At 38.2% G+C, this 17,416-nt stretch overlaps 1 protein-coding gene across 10 annotated transcripts in view; it reads left to right on the top strand.

Moving 5' to 3' along the window:
- NAV3 (neuron navigator 3) overlaps positions 1-14,842 on the top strand; it is a 908,237-nt gene extending 893,395 nt beyond the window's left edge. For all 10 annotated transcript variants that reach the window (XM_044941915.2, XM_044941916.2, XM_044941918.2 and 7 more), the window contains 4 exons: positions 510-706; positions 1,826-1,944; positions 5,994-6,197; positions 12,390-14,842. In XM_044941915.2, the coding sequence (XP_044797850.2) occupies positions 510-706; positions 1,826-1,944; positions 5,994-6,197; positions 12,390-12,509 (640 nt within the window). In that variant the 3' untranslated portion in view covers positions 12,510-14,842. The remainder of the gene's footprint in view (positions 1-509; positions 707-1,825; positions 1,945-5,993; positions 6,198-12,389) is intronic.
- The last annotated feature ends 2,574 nt before the right edge of the window (positions 14,843-17,416 follow it).

The following is a 17,416-nucleotide window of genomic DNA, read 5'->3' as shown; positions in this document are numbered from 1 at the left end:
TTTTTTCCATTTGTACACTGACGAATCGGTAACCTGGGGTGTAGAAATAATTCTCACTTCTTCTGACAGTCTTTCTCAAGCAGACATTTTGTGATCCTTGACCTATAATCAGAAGTGTTTCTTTAAAAAAGAATAAAAAAGAAATGTTTTTCCTGCTCACTATGTCACAGCTAAAGTAGAACACTTTTCTTCTAAATGTGAGAAATGTGAAGAGAGTTCCTATTTCAGGATTTGTGATTCTCCTACAGAAGAGTGCTCAGCGTGCACACTCCCACTCACTGCTGTGATGCACATGAGCGTCTCTTTAGCTCAGAAAGAAAAGTTACATACAGTTTAGCTCTAATGTTAATAGACTGTCTCATCTCTTTGATCATTAACATATGGCCTCCAACTGAAATAGGAACATTATTACTTTATATTGGAGAGAGAATCACTGTGGACTTTAAGTTTAATTTATATAAGGATTTCTGGGTTTTGGTTTTGATTGTTTTTTTTTTTTCTTCTTATAGGTGGGTACTATGTGCAAACCACACAGAGCCAGTGAAAGGCTTTTTAGGCAGATACCTTCGAAGGAAACTGATAGAGATGGAAATTGAAAGGAACATTCGCAATAATGACCTAGTCAAAATTATAGATTGGATTCCTAAGACGTGGCATCATCTCAACAGTTTTTTAGAAACACACAGTTCTTCTGATGTTACAATTGGTGAGCTCCAAAATTGCAATATGCCATTTTCCAGGAACTAAGAGTACTTGGTAAAGATAGCCAGATTGGAAGTAGAAAATAACAACTGAAGCTAATGTTTTTGAAGCTTCCAAAAATTTAAGTTTTCATTTTTTTTTTCTCCTTCTGAAAGTTAGCCTTCAAGCTTTGTGTCTTTTCATCTGACTATTACAGTTTACTAAGGCTTCCCAGGTGGCACTACTGGTAAAGAACCTGCCTATCAATGCAGGAGACATAAGAGATGTGGGTTCAATCCCTGGGATGGGAAGATCCCCTGGAGGAGGGCATAGCAACCCACTCCAGTATTCTTGCCTGGAAAATCCTTGGACAGAGGAGCCTGGAAGACTGCAGTTCTTAGGGTTGCAAAGAGTCAGACATGACTGAGAAAACTTAGCACGCATACAAGCATGAAACTTTGCTAACATCAACTAATGTAGACAGCTATATTAGTTTAATATAGACAACTAAAAGTCAGGTAGCCATGTGAAATAAATTATATCTTTTTAGAGTATCATTTTTATGCTAAAAACAAATTTTAGCATATATGAATTATAGTTGTGAGAGATTTTAAGATAATTTAGGCATTTTATATTTTCATGAAGATAAAATTGTTTGAGTTATTTGTCTTGAGTTGGCATAAAGATGTTTGTTTTTATAGTCCTTCTTAAGTTGCACATTCAGAAAGATATACTCACTAAAGGCACAGTGTAGAAAGAATTAGGACAATTCTACAATTGGGATCAGAAGACCACTGCAGAGGCCCACTTCCAGCAAATAATGACATATTTTATATTTGACAATTCATTCCATCATAGTTTTGTCATTTGTAAAGTGGAGCAGATTGACTGGATTATGACCTTTAAGGTTTCTCCTAATACTAAAATGTTATGTGTTAGACTAAGATTTTAGTGTAAAAATAAAGGAGGGTCCTGAAGATGGATCTTCAGTAAAACACTGATAATAATTAAGCTGACCAAGATTATAATTTTCTAAGAATCCTGTAAGAAGCGTATTAATACCCCCAGAACGGTGTCTAAATATGTCTTTAGATTGCTAAATACAGGGATTCTCATAAATGGTTTGTTATTTCTTTCTTCTCAGGCCCTCGGCTTTTCCTGCCTTGTCCCATGGATGTAGAAGGTTCTAGAGTATGGTTCATGGATCTCTGGAACTATTCTTTGGTACCTTATATTCTGGAGGCAGTAAGAGAAGGTCTGCAGGTATAGTATTCAATTTTCTTAACTGTTTTCAAAAACCAAATAGAAAAAAAAAATCATCCTTTAAAAGCAAAAAAACAAACAAAAAAATCATTTCTCTGATTTGTGCAGAAAAATAAAGGTAGCTTGAAAGAACAAATAGTTTATAATACATTTTTTCTGCGAATAAATATGTAGGAGAAAGAATTCCAACAAGAACACATTGAAGGCCAAATTTATTGCCATCGGTATTTACAAACTGTTCTTATTAGATAGCTAGTTAATTGCACAGTTCTGCATCTTATAAAACAGGCATGTTGATATGGACCTTGGTCATTTGTTCTCTTCTTTTTTTTTTTTCTTTTCTTATGTCACACAGCATGCGAGATCTTCCCTGACTAGGGATGAAACCCATGCCACCTGCAGTGGAAGCACTGGATCTCTAGGAAATTCCCCATTTATTCTCTTCTCATATAATCTGTAGCAAGTAGTTTGTGCTTACATTAGTAGATTCCCTGCTTTAGGTTGTTTCATTGCTTGAAACCCTTTAACATCCCTTGCAAAATCCCTTTCTGTTTTTACAGGTGCTCTAAATCTAAGGCATTTCATTTTTCAAAACAGGTTGGTTTAGCAGCATCTCTGCTCCTCCCTCTTCTACCTTACATCACGAGGCCCTGCAACCACCCCTTCTATTTACTCTTAACTAAGAAATCAAAATACATCCTTAATAAGAAAACCCCTTTTCAACAAAATATATCATCCCTTTTCTGTAAGTCTTGATTATTTTTCCTTGTGTGAATTTTTTTTAAGATTCGCGTTGTATAATCACCAAAATTGTGGCAGAAAGATCCAGTCATCTTTACAATAACTCAGCCAAAGTTTAGGCAGTTCTTGCTTTTCTCTGTTCTCAGTTTTAGGCATCTCTATTTCTGGTTATCACAAGTGCTGCCAGAACCAAGATACACTTCATGCTTTTCACATTTTGTCATCTGCAGTTCTGTGTTGTCTTTATATCACTGTCTAAAAAAAAATTGGTTGTCTATTTTCCTTCATTTCACTTCCTTTCACTTCCTTATGCTTTCCTCACCTTGTAGAAAGGCATGGCAGTGATTTAGAACTAACAGGATGGTGAACGTGATGAATATTATGAGGATGTTCTGAACGTACAGAGGTAATGATCCTAGAGAATGCTATCAACTGGTTCTACCTCAGATTTAAATAACTCAGTTTCATATTTTTAATGGTATGAGCCAAACCAGCCTGAGAAAATGCCTCCACCAAAGTTAAAGACTGTGCCAAAAGGTTTTATCTTCAAGTATAACATAGTACATGTCAAGATTCCTCTAAAACTATTATGCTATCTCAGAAGTAAGTTGGGTCTCTTGGTTTCAATTATTTGTTCCAAAAACATCATATATTTGTATGAAAATTTATTTAAAATATTCATGAGGTCATGATTTTTAAATTAATATTTAAATTAATTATGTGTTCCTCTAGATACTATTTCAGCATTAGTAAACTATTATCCAAATCTTTATATATTAAATTTTCCTTATTTCTTATTCATTTGCTAATACATCAGAAAAATTAGAAGAGTTTTAAAAACTCAAAAACAGTAATACCTTAAAAATCCTTAAATCTCATTTTTTAGAAGTATGTAGCATTTTTAATGTTCAAATCATTATTTATAAAGCACCATCCTAAGAATTATCATTCTATAAAAATTCCCTTTAAATAAAGATTTGGAGATATACTCCAAAAAACTTTTTTTGAGGAGAAATAAAAATATCTCAAGTTTTCTGCTGTGGTTCTAGATGTTGTTAGTAGGTTAGAGTGAAAGTTGGATCAATCACAACATAGGGAATAACTGAGGCTTGGGGGGAACGGAGGATGCAGGAGGCAGATACAGCACTTTGAGAAAAAAAGGAAAACCCTTTGGTGAGGAGAGAGTTATCGCTACTGAAGGATATGCTGGACTGGAAGTCTGTTGGCAGATGATGTTCTTGTGATGGTCCATATGTGACTTCTGGAGGAACAGGAAGAAGAGAAATCACACATGTCATGAACTATTTTCTTGGATATACTGGCAACAAAGAACCATGAACTGGAACAAAAGGTGGAAAAATAAAGCATGGTTGCAAAGATAAAATCTGAATTGAGAGGAATAGAATAATTTCTCCCCAAATGAAGGCTGATGCTTTGGTGGGGGACCGTATGGCAAATACTCTTTGCCAGATGTTCTAGTTCGAAAAAACACTGTGATGCACTGGATTCTGATTTTTATCCTGATGATTCTGTCTTTCTTGAAATGTCAGCAGTCAGATCATCTCCTTCTGAATATTTAAATAAATATTTAAATAAATAAATATTAAATATTTATTCTTTCATTTCTTGTTCTATAACATCTACTTTACTCTGAAATACAGAATTGAGCCTATTTACCTTTTTATTGGTCACCCCCAATTTTGCTGTCCATGATGATTCTGGACATCATCAATTGATTCTGCTAGATTTTCATATTCTTTTTGTAATGTTTCCATTCCAAGATTTATATACTTTCCTTCAATTAGTTTAAGTTGTATAGCAATCTAAGTAGATTTTTAACTGAGAGACAATTTCTGCTCCAAAATAACAGAACTATTTTCAAAAAGCTGATTACTACCCCTACTGTTATCCTCTGCTGCTGCTAAGTCATTTCAGTCATTTCTGACCCTGTGCGACCTCATGAACTGCAGCCTACCAGGCTCCTCCGTCCATGGGATTTTCCAGGCAAGAGTACTGGAGTGGGGTGCCATTGCCTTCTCTGTTATCCCCTAGATGTGCAGATATCAAGACCTGAACCTTTTTTTCCCTTAAGGCAAGCCTGCCACAACCCATGCAACTTCTCCAGGAGAAGCTCAAAAGACAGTTCCTAACAGACTGTGGGCCTTTCCTGGACTCAGCATCTGCCATTTTGTTTTTGTCTCACTGAAGCACAGCAAACCACATGAAACGCTTCACACTGGTATTCGGCGCCACCTGGGACCAAATATACACCTAATAACCAGGATTGCCCTCAGTGGGGTAGGAAAGTCCATCAAAGAACTAGTGTGCCTATTTTACTACCCTCTACTCTTAATTATAACGTTTCTTTCTATGCCTTTGTGGTTTGTACTTTTTCTTTTTTTTTTTTTTTCCCCAAGCCCACCAACCTCTGTCTCCTTAGTGTGCTGTTTCTAGTTTGGTTTTGGCTTTGCTTCCAGTTTAAAATTTTTTTAACATCACTTGTGTTCATCTGCCGTCTACTCCACTACCTGTATTTTAACCAGGCTTTATAATCTCTTTCTTATCAACTTTCTTCCTCCAGAGGAGTTCTGACAAAGTTTTCATTTCCCATAATTTTCCTCTGTACTAGTGGTCTTACAAACAAATATCTCAAAGAAGTTTTAATAGGAAGCAATGAGATTACAGAGGAAATTAATCTGATGGAAATGGTTGTCAGGGAAAGAATGCTTATTGTCAAGGAAAATCTGAGTAGAATGAAGTAGAGAAAAGAAATCTCTTGTATTCATCATCTTTCCAAAGTACACTTTAGTAAATAAAGGTATTTAGTGTCTAGCATGAATCTTTTTATTTCTCTATTACTGAAACTTTCCTTTCTCAATGTTGAGCTTTCATTTAGTTTGTAAAATTACTAACAAAGATAAATGTGGGTAGTCATTTCTTTATGTATTTAAAATAAACCTCCCTCATGCTCTCCCCCAAATGCTGCCCATTTATTTTGTCTAGCCTTCAAGTTTAAAGTGAACTATACAGATAGTTTAAAATCTGGGAAGTAGCATATGGACACTTCATTCCCCTGAAAGTCCCACAGGGACTCAGTGTGCAATTAGTAGCCACCTCTGTACTGAACAGAGATGTAGGGAATTCCCTGGTGGTCCAGTGGTTAAGACTCCAGGCTTTAACTGCTGAGGGCCTGAGTTCAATCCCTGTTCTGGGAACTAAGATCCTGCAAGCTGCATGGCCAAAAAAAAAAAAAACCACACACACAAGGAATTCATTTTATATGTGCTAAATATGTGATCACTTTTTAGATGTATGGGAAACGAGCACCTTGGGAAGATCCCTCCAAGTGGGTGCTTGATACATACCCATGGAGCTCAGCATCTCTGCCTCAGGAAGGCCCAGCATTACTTCAGTTGCGACCAGAAGATGTTGGGTATGAGGGCTGTGTGTCCACGAAGGAAGCTACAACCTCAAAGCACATTCCACAAGCTGACACAGAGGGGGATCCCCTGGTAAGAAGCCGGTGTTTGAGTCTCCTGTCTAATCTTGACTACAGTGTACAGTCACTAGCGTTTAGTCATTTGCATCAGAGACACTAGTTCGTTTTCCTGGCTAGTATTTGAGATTGTCCTGATGTTGATACTCAGTTTTCAAATTTTTACCTTTGGCCTACATTAATTGGGTGAAACTCTTAAAAAAGACCAAACTTGTATACTTCAAAATAATCAAAAACACTTAAACCAGGCTGAGCTCTGAGGCCATAATTTTTCTTTTATTAAGCAGAAAATTATATAAATAAATAAACTTCAAACATTGCAGGACTCAATTCATTAGGTATGTGAGAAAAAGCTGAATTTTGTTCTAAAATGACAAAAAAAAGAATATAATCTATACTTGAAAAACTAAAGAATATTTTACATGTATCAATTTTACATTTTACATGTAAAATTTTATCTAACTAAATTTAGGATTAGTGCTCCATTGCCAACAGTAGAGAAGAATGAACTGACTTTGGAATTCAGTTCAGTTCAGTTCAGTCGCTCAGTTGTGTCCAACTTTTTGTGACCCCATGAACCTCAGCATGCCAGGCCTCCCTATCCCGTCACCAACTCCCGGACTCCACCCAAACCCATGTCCATTGAGTCAGTGATGCCATCCAACCATCTTATCCTCTGCCGTCCCCTTCTCCTCCTATCCTCAATCTTTCCCAGCATCAGGGTCTTTTCCAATGAGTCAGCTCTTCTCATCAAGTGGCCAAAGTATTGGAGTTTCAGCTTCAACATCAGTCCTTCCAAGAACACCCAGGACTGATCTACTTTAGGATGGACTGGTTGGATCTCCTTGCAGTCAAAGGAACTCTCAAGAGTCTTCTCCAACACCACAGTTCATAAGCACCAATTCTTTGATGTTCAGCTTTCTTTATAGAGGGCTATTATTCCCTGCCTTGCTCAGATTGCATTCTTGGAAGTCGTACTGTAAGTCAATAAAACCCCGAAGCACGAATACTCTGGAAATACTAAGCACATGCTGTTCCTAGTAAAATAACTTTATTTTCATATGTATTTTTTTATTTTTAGAGATGACTTTCCACAAATTTGTCTCAAATGTAATGTGTTTTTTAGGTTACTATTCTGGCTAAAGAAATTACTGAATAACCAATACAGTAAGAAGACATGCTGAGATAAAGGTCCTTATGTTACTTAAACATAAAAAGTGAAGTTGCTCAGTTGTGTCCTACTCTTTGTGACCCCATGGATGGTAGCCCACCAGGCTCCTCCATCCATGGAATGTTCTAGGCAAGAGTACTGGAGTGGATTGCCATTTCCTTCTCCAGGGAATCTTCCCGACCTGGGGATTGAACCCCGGTCTTCCACATTGCAGACAGATGCTTTACCATCTGAGCCACCAGGGAATCTAAAGAAATTATTAAATTATAGTCTGTAACCATACCTGTTGCTGCTGCTGCTAAGTCGCTTCAGTCGTGTCCGACTCTGTGTGACCCCATAGACGGCAGCCCAACAGGCTCCGCCGTTCCTGGGATTCTCCAGGCAAGAACACTGGAGTGGGTTGCCATTTCCTTCTCCAGTGCATGAAAGTGAAAAGTGAAAGTGAAGTCGCTCAGTCGTGTCCGACTCTTAGCAACCCCATGGACTGCAGCCTACCAGGCTCCTCCATCCATGGGATTTTCCAGGCAAGAAAACTGGAGTGGGGTGCCATTGCCTTCTCCAACCATACCTAAAGACATAAAATTATAAGTCAATACTTTGTGGAATATCCTTACACTAATAACCACAACACATGTACATCTCATCATTTCAGTTGACCATTTTGAACATCTTGTAATTTACATGTGAACCATCTGATAAAGTTTCATGACTTTTTTCCCGATAAAATGCATGCACACGGAAGATTTTCCATACTATGTCAAAAAGTTCCATAAAGTCATAAGAAATATACATTGATCTACTTAGAGCCCAGGAATCTCTTATTTAGAACATTTGATCTAAACTATAAACTTCTTGGGGCTTCCCTTGTAGCTCAGCTGGTAAAGAATCCCCCTGCAATGCAGGAAACCCCACTTCAATTCCTGGATCTGGAAGATCCACTCGAGAACAGATAGTCTACCCACTCCAGTATTCTTGGCTTCCCTGGTGGTTCATCTGGTAAAGAATCTGCCTGTAATGCGGGAGACCTGGGTTCTATCCCTGGGTTGGGAAGATTCCTGGGAAAAGGGAAAGGCTACCCACTCCAGTATTCTGGCCTGGAGAATTCCATGGACTAGGGCTTGGAAAGATCTGGGGCTTGCAACTCTTGGGCTTGCAAAGAGTTGGACATGACTAAGTGACTTTCACTTTCGTAAACTTCTTGAGGACCTGAACTCATATTTTTACAACACGTATCTGACCCTTTAGCTCATACATAGCTAAATAACTAAACAATAGTGATGGTGAAATTGTTTTGAATTCCACAAATCTGTGACTATACACTAAGTAATTCCTGATCAGTTCAATTCAGTTCAGTCGCTCAGCCATGTCCAACTCTTTGCGACCCTAAGTACTGTAGCACCCCAGGCCTCTCTGTCCATCACCAACTCCCAGAGTTTACTCAGACTTATGTCCATTGAGTCAGTGATGCCATCCAACCATCTCATCCTGTCGTCCCCTTTTCTTCCCACCTACAATCTTTCCTAGCATCAGGGTCTTTTCAAATGAGTCAGTTCTTTGCATCAGGTGACTAAAGTATTGGAGTTTCAGCTTCAGCATCAGTCCTTCCAATGAATATTCAGAACTGATTTCCATTAGGATGGACTGGTTGTATCTCTTTGCAGTCCAAGGGGCTTTATAAGATTCTTCTCCAACACCACAGTTCAAAAGCATCAATTCTTTGGCTCTCAGCTTTCTTTATAGTCCAACTCTCACATCCATATGTAATAGACAAAAAATAAGCCTTACAGTACAAATATGGGTTATTTCTTCTGATTTTTTTTTATAATTTCCAGTTCTCCCTTTGCAGTTTCTCATACAGTTCCTGATACAGGTAAGGTGTTTATAAGGTTTGTTTTCAGGGTTACTCTATAGAGTATGGGACGTTTAGGGGATGTCCTAAATTTTCCCAGTTCACACAGTCCGGGTGAGCTAAACCCATTAATCACTCTTTTCCCTGATTCTAGATGTTCTTATCTTCTACTTTAGAAAAGGGATCAGAATCTCTACATTCTGATTGAGAACTTGGTTTAAAAAAAAAAAAAATCTCTGATTCCTAACCTTCTGCTTCACTCAACATCTTAAAGGACAAGGGGTTATGATGTTTGACATATTAAATGACAAAACCTTCTCATCTGAATATCTATGAATCAGGCACATTCTGATTGGCAAGTATCTCTCTGCATTTATTGCTCTATATTTTTATAATGACTGACATAAGGTAACAACATATTTGTAGTCCAATCTAAATCAGAAGTACTCAGAGAAAACCTCAGTGTCAGTAATATATTTTTGACTCTGAACAAGGATATAAGTTTTTGGCACATCTCACAGTATTTAAAATATAATGTGTATTCATCATCAATAGACTCATTCATTCAGTAAATATTAGTAAATAATAAGTATGTACTCCGGGCTAAATCCTGGTGATCATAAAATCAATATCATTTCTGACATTAAGAAGCTCATAGTCCAGCCATGGAGAAAGATATCTACATATATAAATTACAGTGCAATAATGATAGAAGTATGTTCTAGGTAAAGTTTTGAGTCTGTTGAGGAAGTGGTTAGGATAAAGCTCCTCAGAGGAGGATATTCTTGAGCTAGGTCTGGAAGGATGAATAAAAGTTCATAATGAGGTTGGATAGAGACGATCCAAAATTTAAAAAACAGCAGGTGAAACATGATGAAACAGTACAATAAAAATAATGAGTTTAGGGAGCTGTATACAAATTTGTGGAATTAGAATAAAAGGGACAGAAAGAATTAAAGCTACAGAAGTCTACAATTGATAAGTCATGTGAAGCCTTGTTTATCTTGAAGTTAAATTTTTACCACACAATGGGGAGCCACCAAAGATTTTTGAGCAAGGGACTTATTAGATTTGCAGTTTATAAAAATCACCTTGGTAATAGAATAGAGGGCAGGTTAAAGGAAAGAGGATAGAGGCTGGAGGACGGGCAGATGTGTAAATAGCAGGGATGATAAGGACCTGACCAGGGTGTTAGAAATGATAGGCACTGTGTTTATGACTATGAGTCTGGGAAAGAAGCAGGGGAAAAGAGTGCAAGGAAATACTTGTGTAGAGAATAATGATCCACCCTGATTATACCCAGTCATATTACTGATTGATGTGAAACTTACCTACCTCCTTTGACTCAAATGTACAAAGCAACCCTCTGAGAAGGCACTGTAAATCCTTTATATGTATTTACCATGAATCTGAGACTTGGAACTTATTTTAATGGAACATATTTACTATATGGCACCATTTTCAAAACATAAGACTTTAATAATACTATTATTATACCGTAAAACTTTATAACAGTCAGCTTTCAAGTGATTTCAAATATTTGTAACTGAGATCAAGGCATAACCTTGAAAGCATTTCTGTTCTTGAAAGGTGCTCAAAACACAGTGTTTTTGGTTTGTTTTTTTTTTTTTTTTTTTGCAAATTATCTTCACCCAGATGCTTGAACATACAGCCAGCTACTTAGAGAGAGTAACAAAAGAAAGGAAAAAGGGAGTATGAATGTGCATGAAGGTGGGAGTGTATGTTTGTGTTCAAAAGAGAGAGAAGGGGGGAGAGAGAGAAACACTATGTTGATGGAGACATTTAGCTTTTTGACTCACTGAGTTTTAAGAGGTTATCACCAACTACTTTCATATGTTTATGTAGCTTGTTTAATAAATTCAGGGGATTAGACAGAAACTTATGTTGAAATATATTGTCCTAAAGAATATTAAAATGACTTTAAAATATGCTATAACTATAGCTTCTTTGTCAGAAAGGCATTCTTGATGGAATTGGTAATTACCAGTGTGTCATTTTATTTCACAAACATTTTTTAATTGAACACACATTTTATACTGAATATATCAGCAAGCAGAGCTTAACATATGACTAAGGAATCCTTTTTGATTTAGCCTTTCTATTGGATCAGTTTCCCTAAATTTTAAGTTGGGGGGAAAAAAGAACATCTTTGATTACATAATAAATAGTAAAGTTAGCATGCATTAAACAATACAAAGATTATTACCATTTACAGAAACTCTTGATAAGCAAACAAGTCCATACCCTCCCGAAGATGTGCCAATTTTTCTGTGCTTTCTAAAACTGTCAAATCATTTATTCACGATTTGCTTTTGAACAAGATTTCTTTATCCATCTCTACCACTGAATCTGCAGATCTCTCAAAATCCAAGCAAAGTGTCCTCCTTTTATTTTCTAATACCCGGTAACACTAGCTGCCTTTCTCCCCAGCTGCTTTCCTGCCCATGTCCCTTTTATGAGAACAAACGTTGCCATTGTCCTAGAAGGCTGGAAAACTTTAGACAGCTGCTCTTGTTCCAGAAGGTGGTTTTTCTTTTCAGTGAGATATCCATCATATTTTAGCCAGGCGTTCAACAGCCACAGAAGCTTGACGGTGATTCTTCCCTTTGCCCTCTTCAAATGCTCATGGTCGGCTTCATTCGGTCGCCTCCCCTCGAGGTCAACGCTTAAGCAGCAGATGGGGGGGCTTGTATGAAGCAGCTGGTTCCATTCTACTCCAGCCCCGCCTCCTCTCCAGGGACCCTGAGCGGAAGCCTGTGTGCCCGTCGGCGTGTAGGAACGTTCAGGACTTCGAGTTGCCATTCAGCGCTTTCTGCTTCTCGCAGCCAAAAAGCTGGGCAGCTTGGCGTCCTCTGCAGCCACGAGCCCAGATGTCCGGCTGTGATACAGTTTCCTCTCCGCGCTCCCTGCTGGCGCTGTATTCATTTACAGTCGCGAATAAAAGACTTATCCAGAGGCCCTATTTTGTCCTTATGGTTTGCCGTTGTAGTCATGTGTGGGAGAAACAGTCTAGGAGCCGGGGCAACCAGTCAAAGTCTAAAATTGTTTTCCGTTTCCCTTGGAGGGGATAAGATGGGTGCTCTGTGTGGCTCGGGCCCCTGTGTTTTCTGGGCCGGGCTTTTTCCGTGCATCATCGCCTCCATCGATGTCTCTTTTTCTTTCTTCAGATGAATATGCTAATGAAACTCCAAGAAGCAGCCAATTACTCGGGCACACAAAGCTGCGACAGTGATAGCACCAGCCATCATGAAGACATTTTGGATTCGTCTCTTGAATCTACCCTCTAGAGGGTGAAAAAAAGTTAGGGGAAAAAGACTATGCTTAAAACAAAACAAATGTTTGAAAAGTAAGGTATTTTCATTAAACCACTGCCAGTATGAAAGCATCCTGTCAGGGCCCTGACCCAGAGTTGTGGTCTCTAAGGAGACAGCAGAACTAAGTCTGAACCGCCAAGATACTCAGTTGACACGGAAGCGTAACTTGCTTTTCTTTCTAGGCATTTTTTTTTTTTTAATCTCTGTGGAGTGATGTAAGGCTCCAATACTCAACTGGAAAGGACCCTAATGACAGGGCACCTGAAGATTGCGCATGGGATAGCCAAACTGGACTTTCTGTTTTTTCTCTTTAAAAGTTTACAATGCAGACCTTTTCTTTCTTTTCTTTTTTCTTTTTCTGTTATGGTAGTTCCTTCTCTTGGTTTCCTCTGAGGGGTTGTTCTCCCCGAGCAGGGTCCACGCTCCTGACCCGTCCAGCCTCCTTTGTGCCACACGGTGCTGGTCGTGGAGCCCCAGTAGTGTTTGCGCTGTGCGCTCACCCCATTCCAAAATGAAGAGGCCAGGCCTCTACAAGCACAAACGGAATTGTGCGACCCCAGGGAAACACTGCTGTGGCCAGCTGGAGAAGTGCCGGTATCATTCCCTACTGCCGTGATCACGGGGTGTTGCTTCACCCACGCTTTAGTGTCTGCGTCACAGGTTTGATAAGTTGTTTTTCCCACTGTGGTCTTTTTAAACCACCTGCCCATTCCCTTAAAAAAAAAAAAAAAAGTTTTATACCAATTATTAGTCAACACTGGCAACAGGCTTTTTTAGGGCTTTATTTGTTTGAGCCTTGTCAGTGAAAAGAAGGAACATTTCTTATGGTGCTGTCTCACTGCCTTAAACCGATTTCTACAACAGTTTAACAGTTGGTTTAAATCCTGAACCATTGGTAATTTCCACCATCTTCACTTATAACACCAGTTAACACAGTAGCCTCATCTCTATTTTTGTGTTTGTTTTTGAAGAAATGGATAGGAGAAAGATCAGTATTTTTACCTTGAGAATAGATTGCTTTGCCTATCCTCCAAAAGACTCAAGTAACCCAGAAACCCTCTTTGACTGTCATTTAAAAGCTAAGCCATGTGGCTATCTTCCATCCAGTTCTAGGGGAAAGAGCTTCAGAAGGCGGGAGAGGGTGAATTTTTATCCAGCAGAGCTGGAAGCACTAGATGCAGCATGAGCACAACTATTCGGCTTTTCTCTCCTATTCTTTTTTTTTTTTTTTAATTATTATGAGTTTTGAGCATGTTGTTTTGATGGGTATTATTGTACATGAGAAATTCAGCATTCGAGAACACTGAAGCAGTGAAGTCACTGTGGATGAGAAGGCATTTATACTGTAAAAGAAGGTTAGATTTGCACAGTCTACTGGGTAGGTATTGTAAATAAATCATTTAAAAAACTTGCACAACTCAAAACAAACACACACACAAATTGTATTTTATCCTGTGGGTGTTAAGAGATGTTTCACTTGCTGAGATTTCCTGTACGTTGCAAACAAATACAGAATGCAGACCCTCAATGCTGTTGTTACCTGGTGTGTTTGTCCTGTATTTACAGTCGTGATGACCATGCAGGAGCTATCAGTGCTAGAGTGAGCATGCTTCAAAACTGTCCATGAAGCCAATACATTTTTGGAAAAGTAAAGTCTGAAAGTGCATCCATCATGGCAGGCTTTCAAGAGAGTACATGAGAGCTAACGGGAGTGACTGGAGAAGTTCCCACCACGCACAGAGGACAGGTTTGAAATTCATCACCCCAAGGGCTAGGCCACGGTGTAGACTTGGTCCGTGCGTGTGAAAATGTGCTACTTCAGGACGTCCAATTGGTGCTACCCTCTGTGACCACCCACGGGTCAGTTGCTGTAGAACAGTAACCACACGAGACACCGGTGCAGCTGCCAGAGTGTCGCTCGGTCTGCAGGCCCTCCACGGTGCTATTGCCCTAAGGGAAGTCGGGACTGGATGTGTGCACATAGAAAGGGCGCCCTGACTTTGAAGCCTCAAACGTGGATCACGTCTGTGGTGAAACGTCGACGTACGTAGCTGGATGAGTGACTAGCGGCCCTTGTACAATATGTGATCTAAGAAAATTGCTAATCTTTCCCTTCCGTTTTGAGAACCACAGTCCAAACATGATCATTAAACAGAAATTCCTGCAATACATCCCAGTAGGTCCGCCTAGTTCACAACTTAAACTAGTTTGTGAAACATCTGTCTGTATACATTTTATATTTTGTACATTTTTGATGTAACATACCATGTAAATAGAAACAGTGAAATAAATCATCTGAAAAGTTTTGTAGTCTTTGTAAAGCCCCGACAGCAACTACTTGGTGTCAGTGGACTTAACTGGGTGATGTATTTTCTATTGGTTGGTTGTTCCTCTAGCTTGTAAACCAGCTTGCATATATTTTTTTGCAAATGTGCACCCTGTATCTGTCTAAATTATTACTTTGACATTAAAGTGGAATTATTTATTGACAACAAGGTGTGGTGTCTATATGTGGAGAGAATTGAATAATTATGCACCAAAAGTATCAAACTTTAAAATGTTGCTTGCACTATTAATAAGCCATGAGTAGGATGTATGTGATTTTTTTATTTTATATTCCTCATAGAAAGAACCTCATAGCTTTTAAATGAGTAAATATATTGAAGGCACTAGGTATATCTTTTTAAATGAAAGTTATTTATTCAGTGAATATTTTTAGAAAACTCATTATTAGTCTACCTAAATGATTATAAAATAAGCATTAATATAAAATAAAATGTTAATATTCACTTAATTATATCAACTTATTAAATGTTTCTTTGTTTTTATTCCATTAACTTTTTTTGACCTTTTAGCTCTAAAGATGCTTTTAACATAGAAGAATTCTTCTGGTGATGGTTTATTTTTAAGAGATTATAAAAAGAAAAGGAACCCTCTTTAAAATGAGAAATTTTTTTCAAAGCACCTTGGTCTTTCATACCAGTAATTGGAATGCTTATTTGGGTACTCTGAGTAGGGTTTTAGTTCTAAAAGCAGGAAAATTAGAACACTTGTTGATAAATATATATATATATATATATTAGTTAAAATGAGTTGAACAACAGTAATAGATAAAAATGGATAAATATTTCCTTTATTCACACCTTCAGAGACTGGGAAATTTCCACAATTCATCTTATCCAGGTAAAAGCTGAAATGATATAAAACTTGAACATTATTCTCACACATTTGGTATCAGGCTGTGTAAGTGTGGGTCCCAACAGTATCATTCTCTGTGTAACCTTGGCCAATTACTCACACTCTTTATGCCTAGTTTCCTCACCTATCAACTGGATGACTGGAATAATATCCAGCTCTTACAATTACTGTGTTTTCAAAGATCAACAGTATTTTTTTTTAAGACTGCATCTTCTAAAACTCAGTGTTCTCATTTATAACATGGGGTAATAGTACCTATCTCATAGGGCTGTTGGGAATATTGAATTTAGATCTGTAAAGTACTTCAAATGATGCCTGGCACTCAGGAAATAGAATAAATGCCAGCTACTAATTAGCACAGCCATTATAATACATTAATAACATCAGTAGTGTAACAAATACTCTCATTATTGAATTTGTAAATGTATTCATGGTAATATTAAAGTCTTATGAAAAGTATGTCTTTTATCCAGTTTGCCAATCTGTAAAATGGGATGGTTTTAGTTCCTACTCATAAGATTGCTTTGAAGATGGAATATTTTATTTATTTATTTCAGTTTCAGTTCAGTTGCTCAGTCATGTCCAACTCTTTGCGACCCCATGAACTGCAGCACTCCAGGCCTCCCTGTCCATCACCAGCTCCCGGACTCCACCCAAACCCATGTCCATTGAGTTGGTGATGCCATCCAACCATCTCATCCTCTGTCGTCCCCTTCTCCTCATGCCCTCTATCTTTCCCAGCATCAGGGTCTTTTCCAAGGAGTCAGCTCTTCGCATCAGGTGGCCAAAGTATTGGAGTTTCAGCTTCAACATCAGTCCTTCCAATGAACACCCAGGACTGATCTCCTTTAGGATGGACTGGTTGGATCTCCTTGCAGTCCAAGGGACTCTCGAGAGTCTTCTCCAACACCACGGTTCAAAAGCATCAATTCTTCTGTGCTCGGCTTTCTTTATAGTCCAACTCTCACATCCATACATGACTACTGGAAAAACCATAGCCTTGACTACATGGACCTTTGTTGGCAAAGTAATGTCTCTGCTTTTTAATATGCTGTCTAGTTTGGTCATAAGTTTCCTTCCAAGGAATATGCATCTTTTAATTTCATGGCTGCAGTCACCATCTGCAGTCACTTTGGAGTCCCCCTCAAAAAAATGCCTGTCACTGTTTCCACTGTTTTTCCATCTATTTGCCATGAAATGATGGGACCAGATGCCATGATCTTAGTTTTCTGAATGTTGAGCTTTAAGCCAATGTTTTCACTCTCCTCTTTCACTTTCATCAAGAGGTTTTTTAGTTCCTCTTCACTTTCTGCCATAAGGATGGTGTTATCTGCATATCTGAGGTTATTGATATTTCTCCTGGCAATCTTGATTCCAGCTTGTGCTTCCTCCAGCCCAGCATTTCTCATGGTGTACTCTGCATATAAGTTAAATAAGCAGGATGACAATATACAGCCTTGACGTACTCCTTTTCCTATTTGGAAACAGTCTGTTGTTCCATGTCCAGTTCTAACTGTTGCTTCCTGACCTGATTATTTCCTATTTTTCATTTTACTTTTAATTTGTTAAGTATAATTTATTTTCAATGTTGTGTTAGTTTAATGTGTACAGCAAAGTGAGTCTGTTATATATATACCTATATTGATCTTTTTTTTTCAGATGCTTTATCCATATAGATTATT

Source organism: Bubalus bubalis, chromosome 4 (assembly GCF_019923935.1).
Source record: "Bubalus bubalis isolate 160015118507 breed Murrah chromosome 4, NDDB_SH_1, whole genome shotgun sequence".
Lineage (NCBI taxonomy): Eukaryota > Metazoa > Chordata > Mammalia > Artiodactyla > Bovidae > Bubalus > Bubalus bubalis.
Note: the sequence above shows the minus strand (reverse complement) of the source record. Positions and strands in the feature narration are given on the sequence as shown.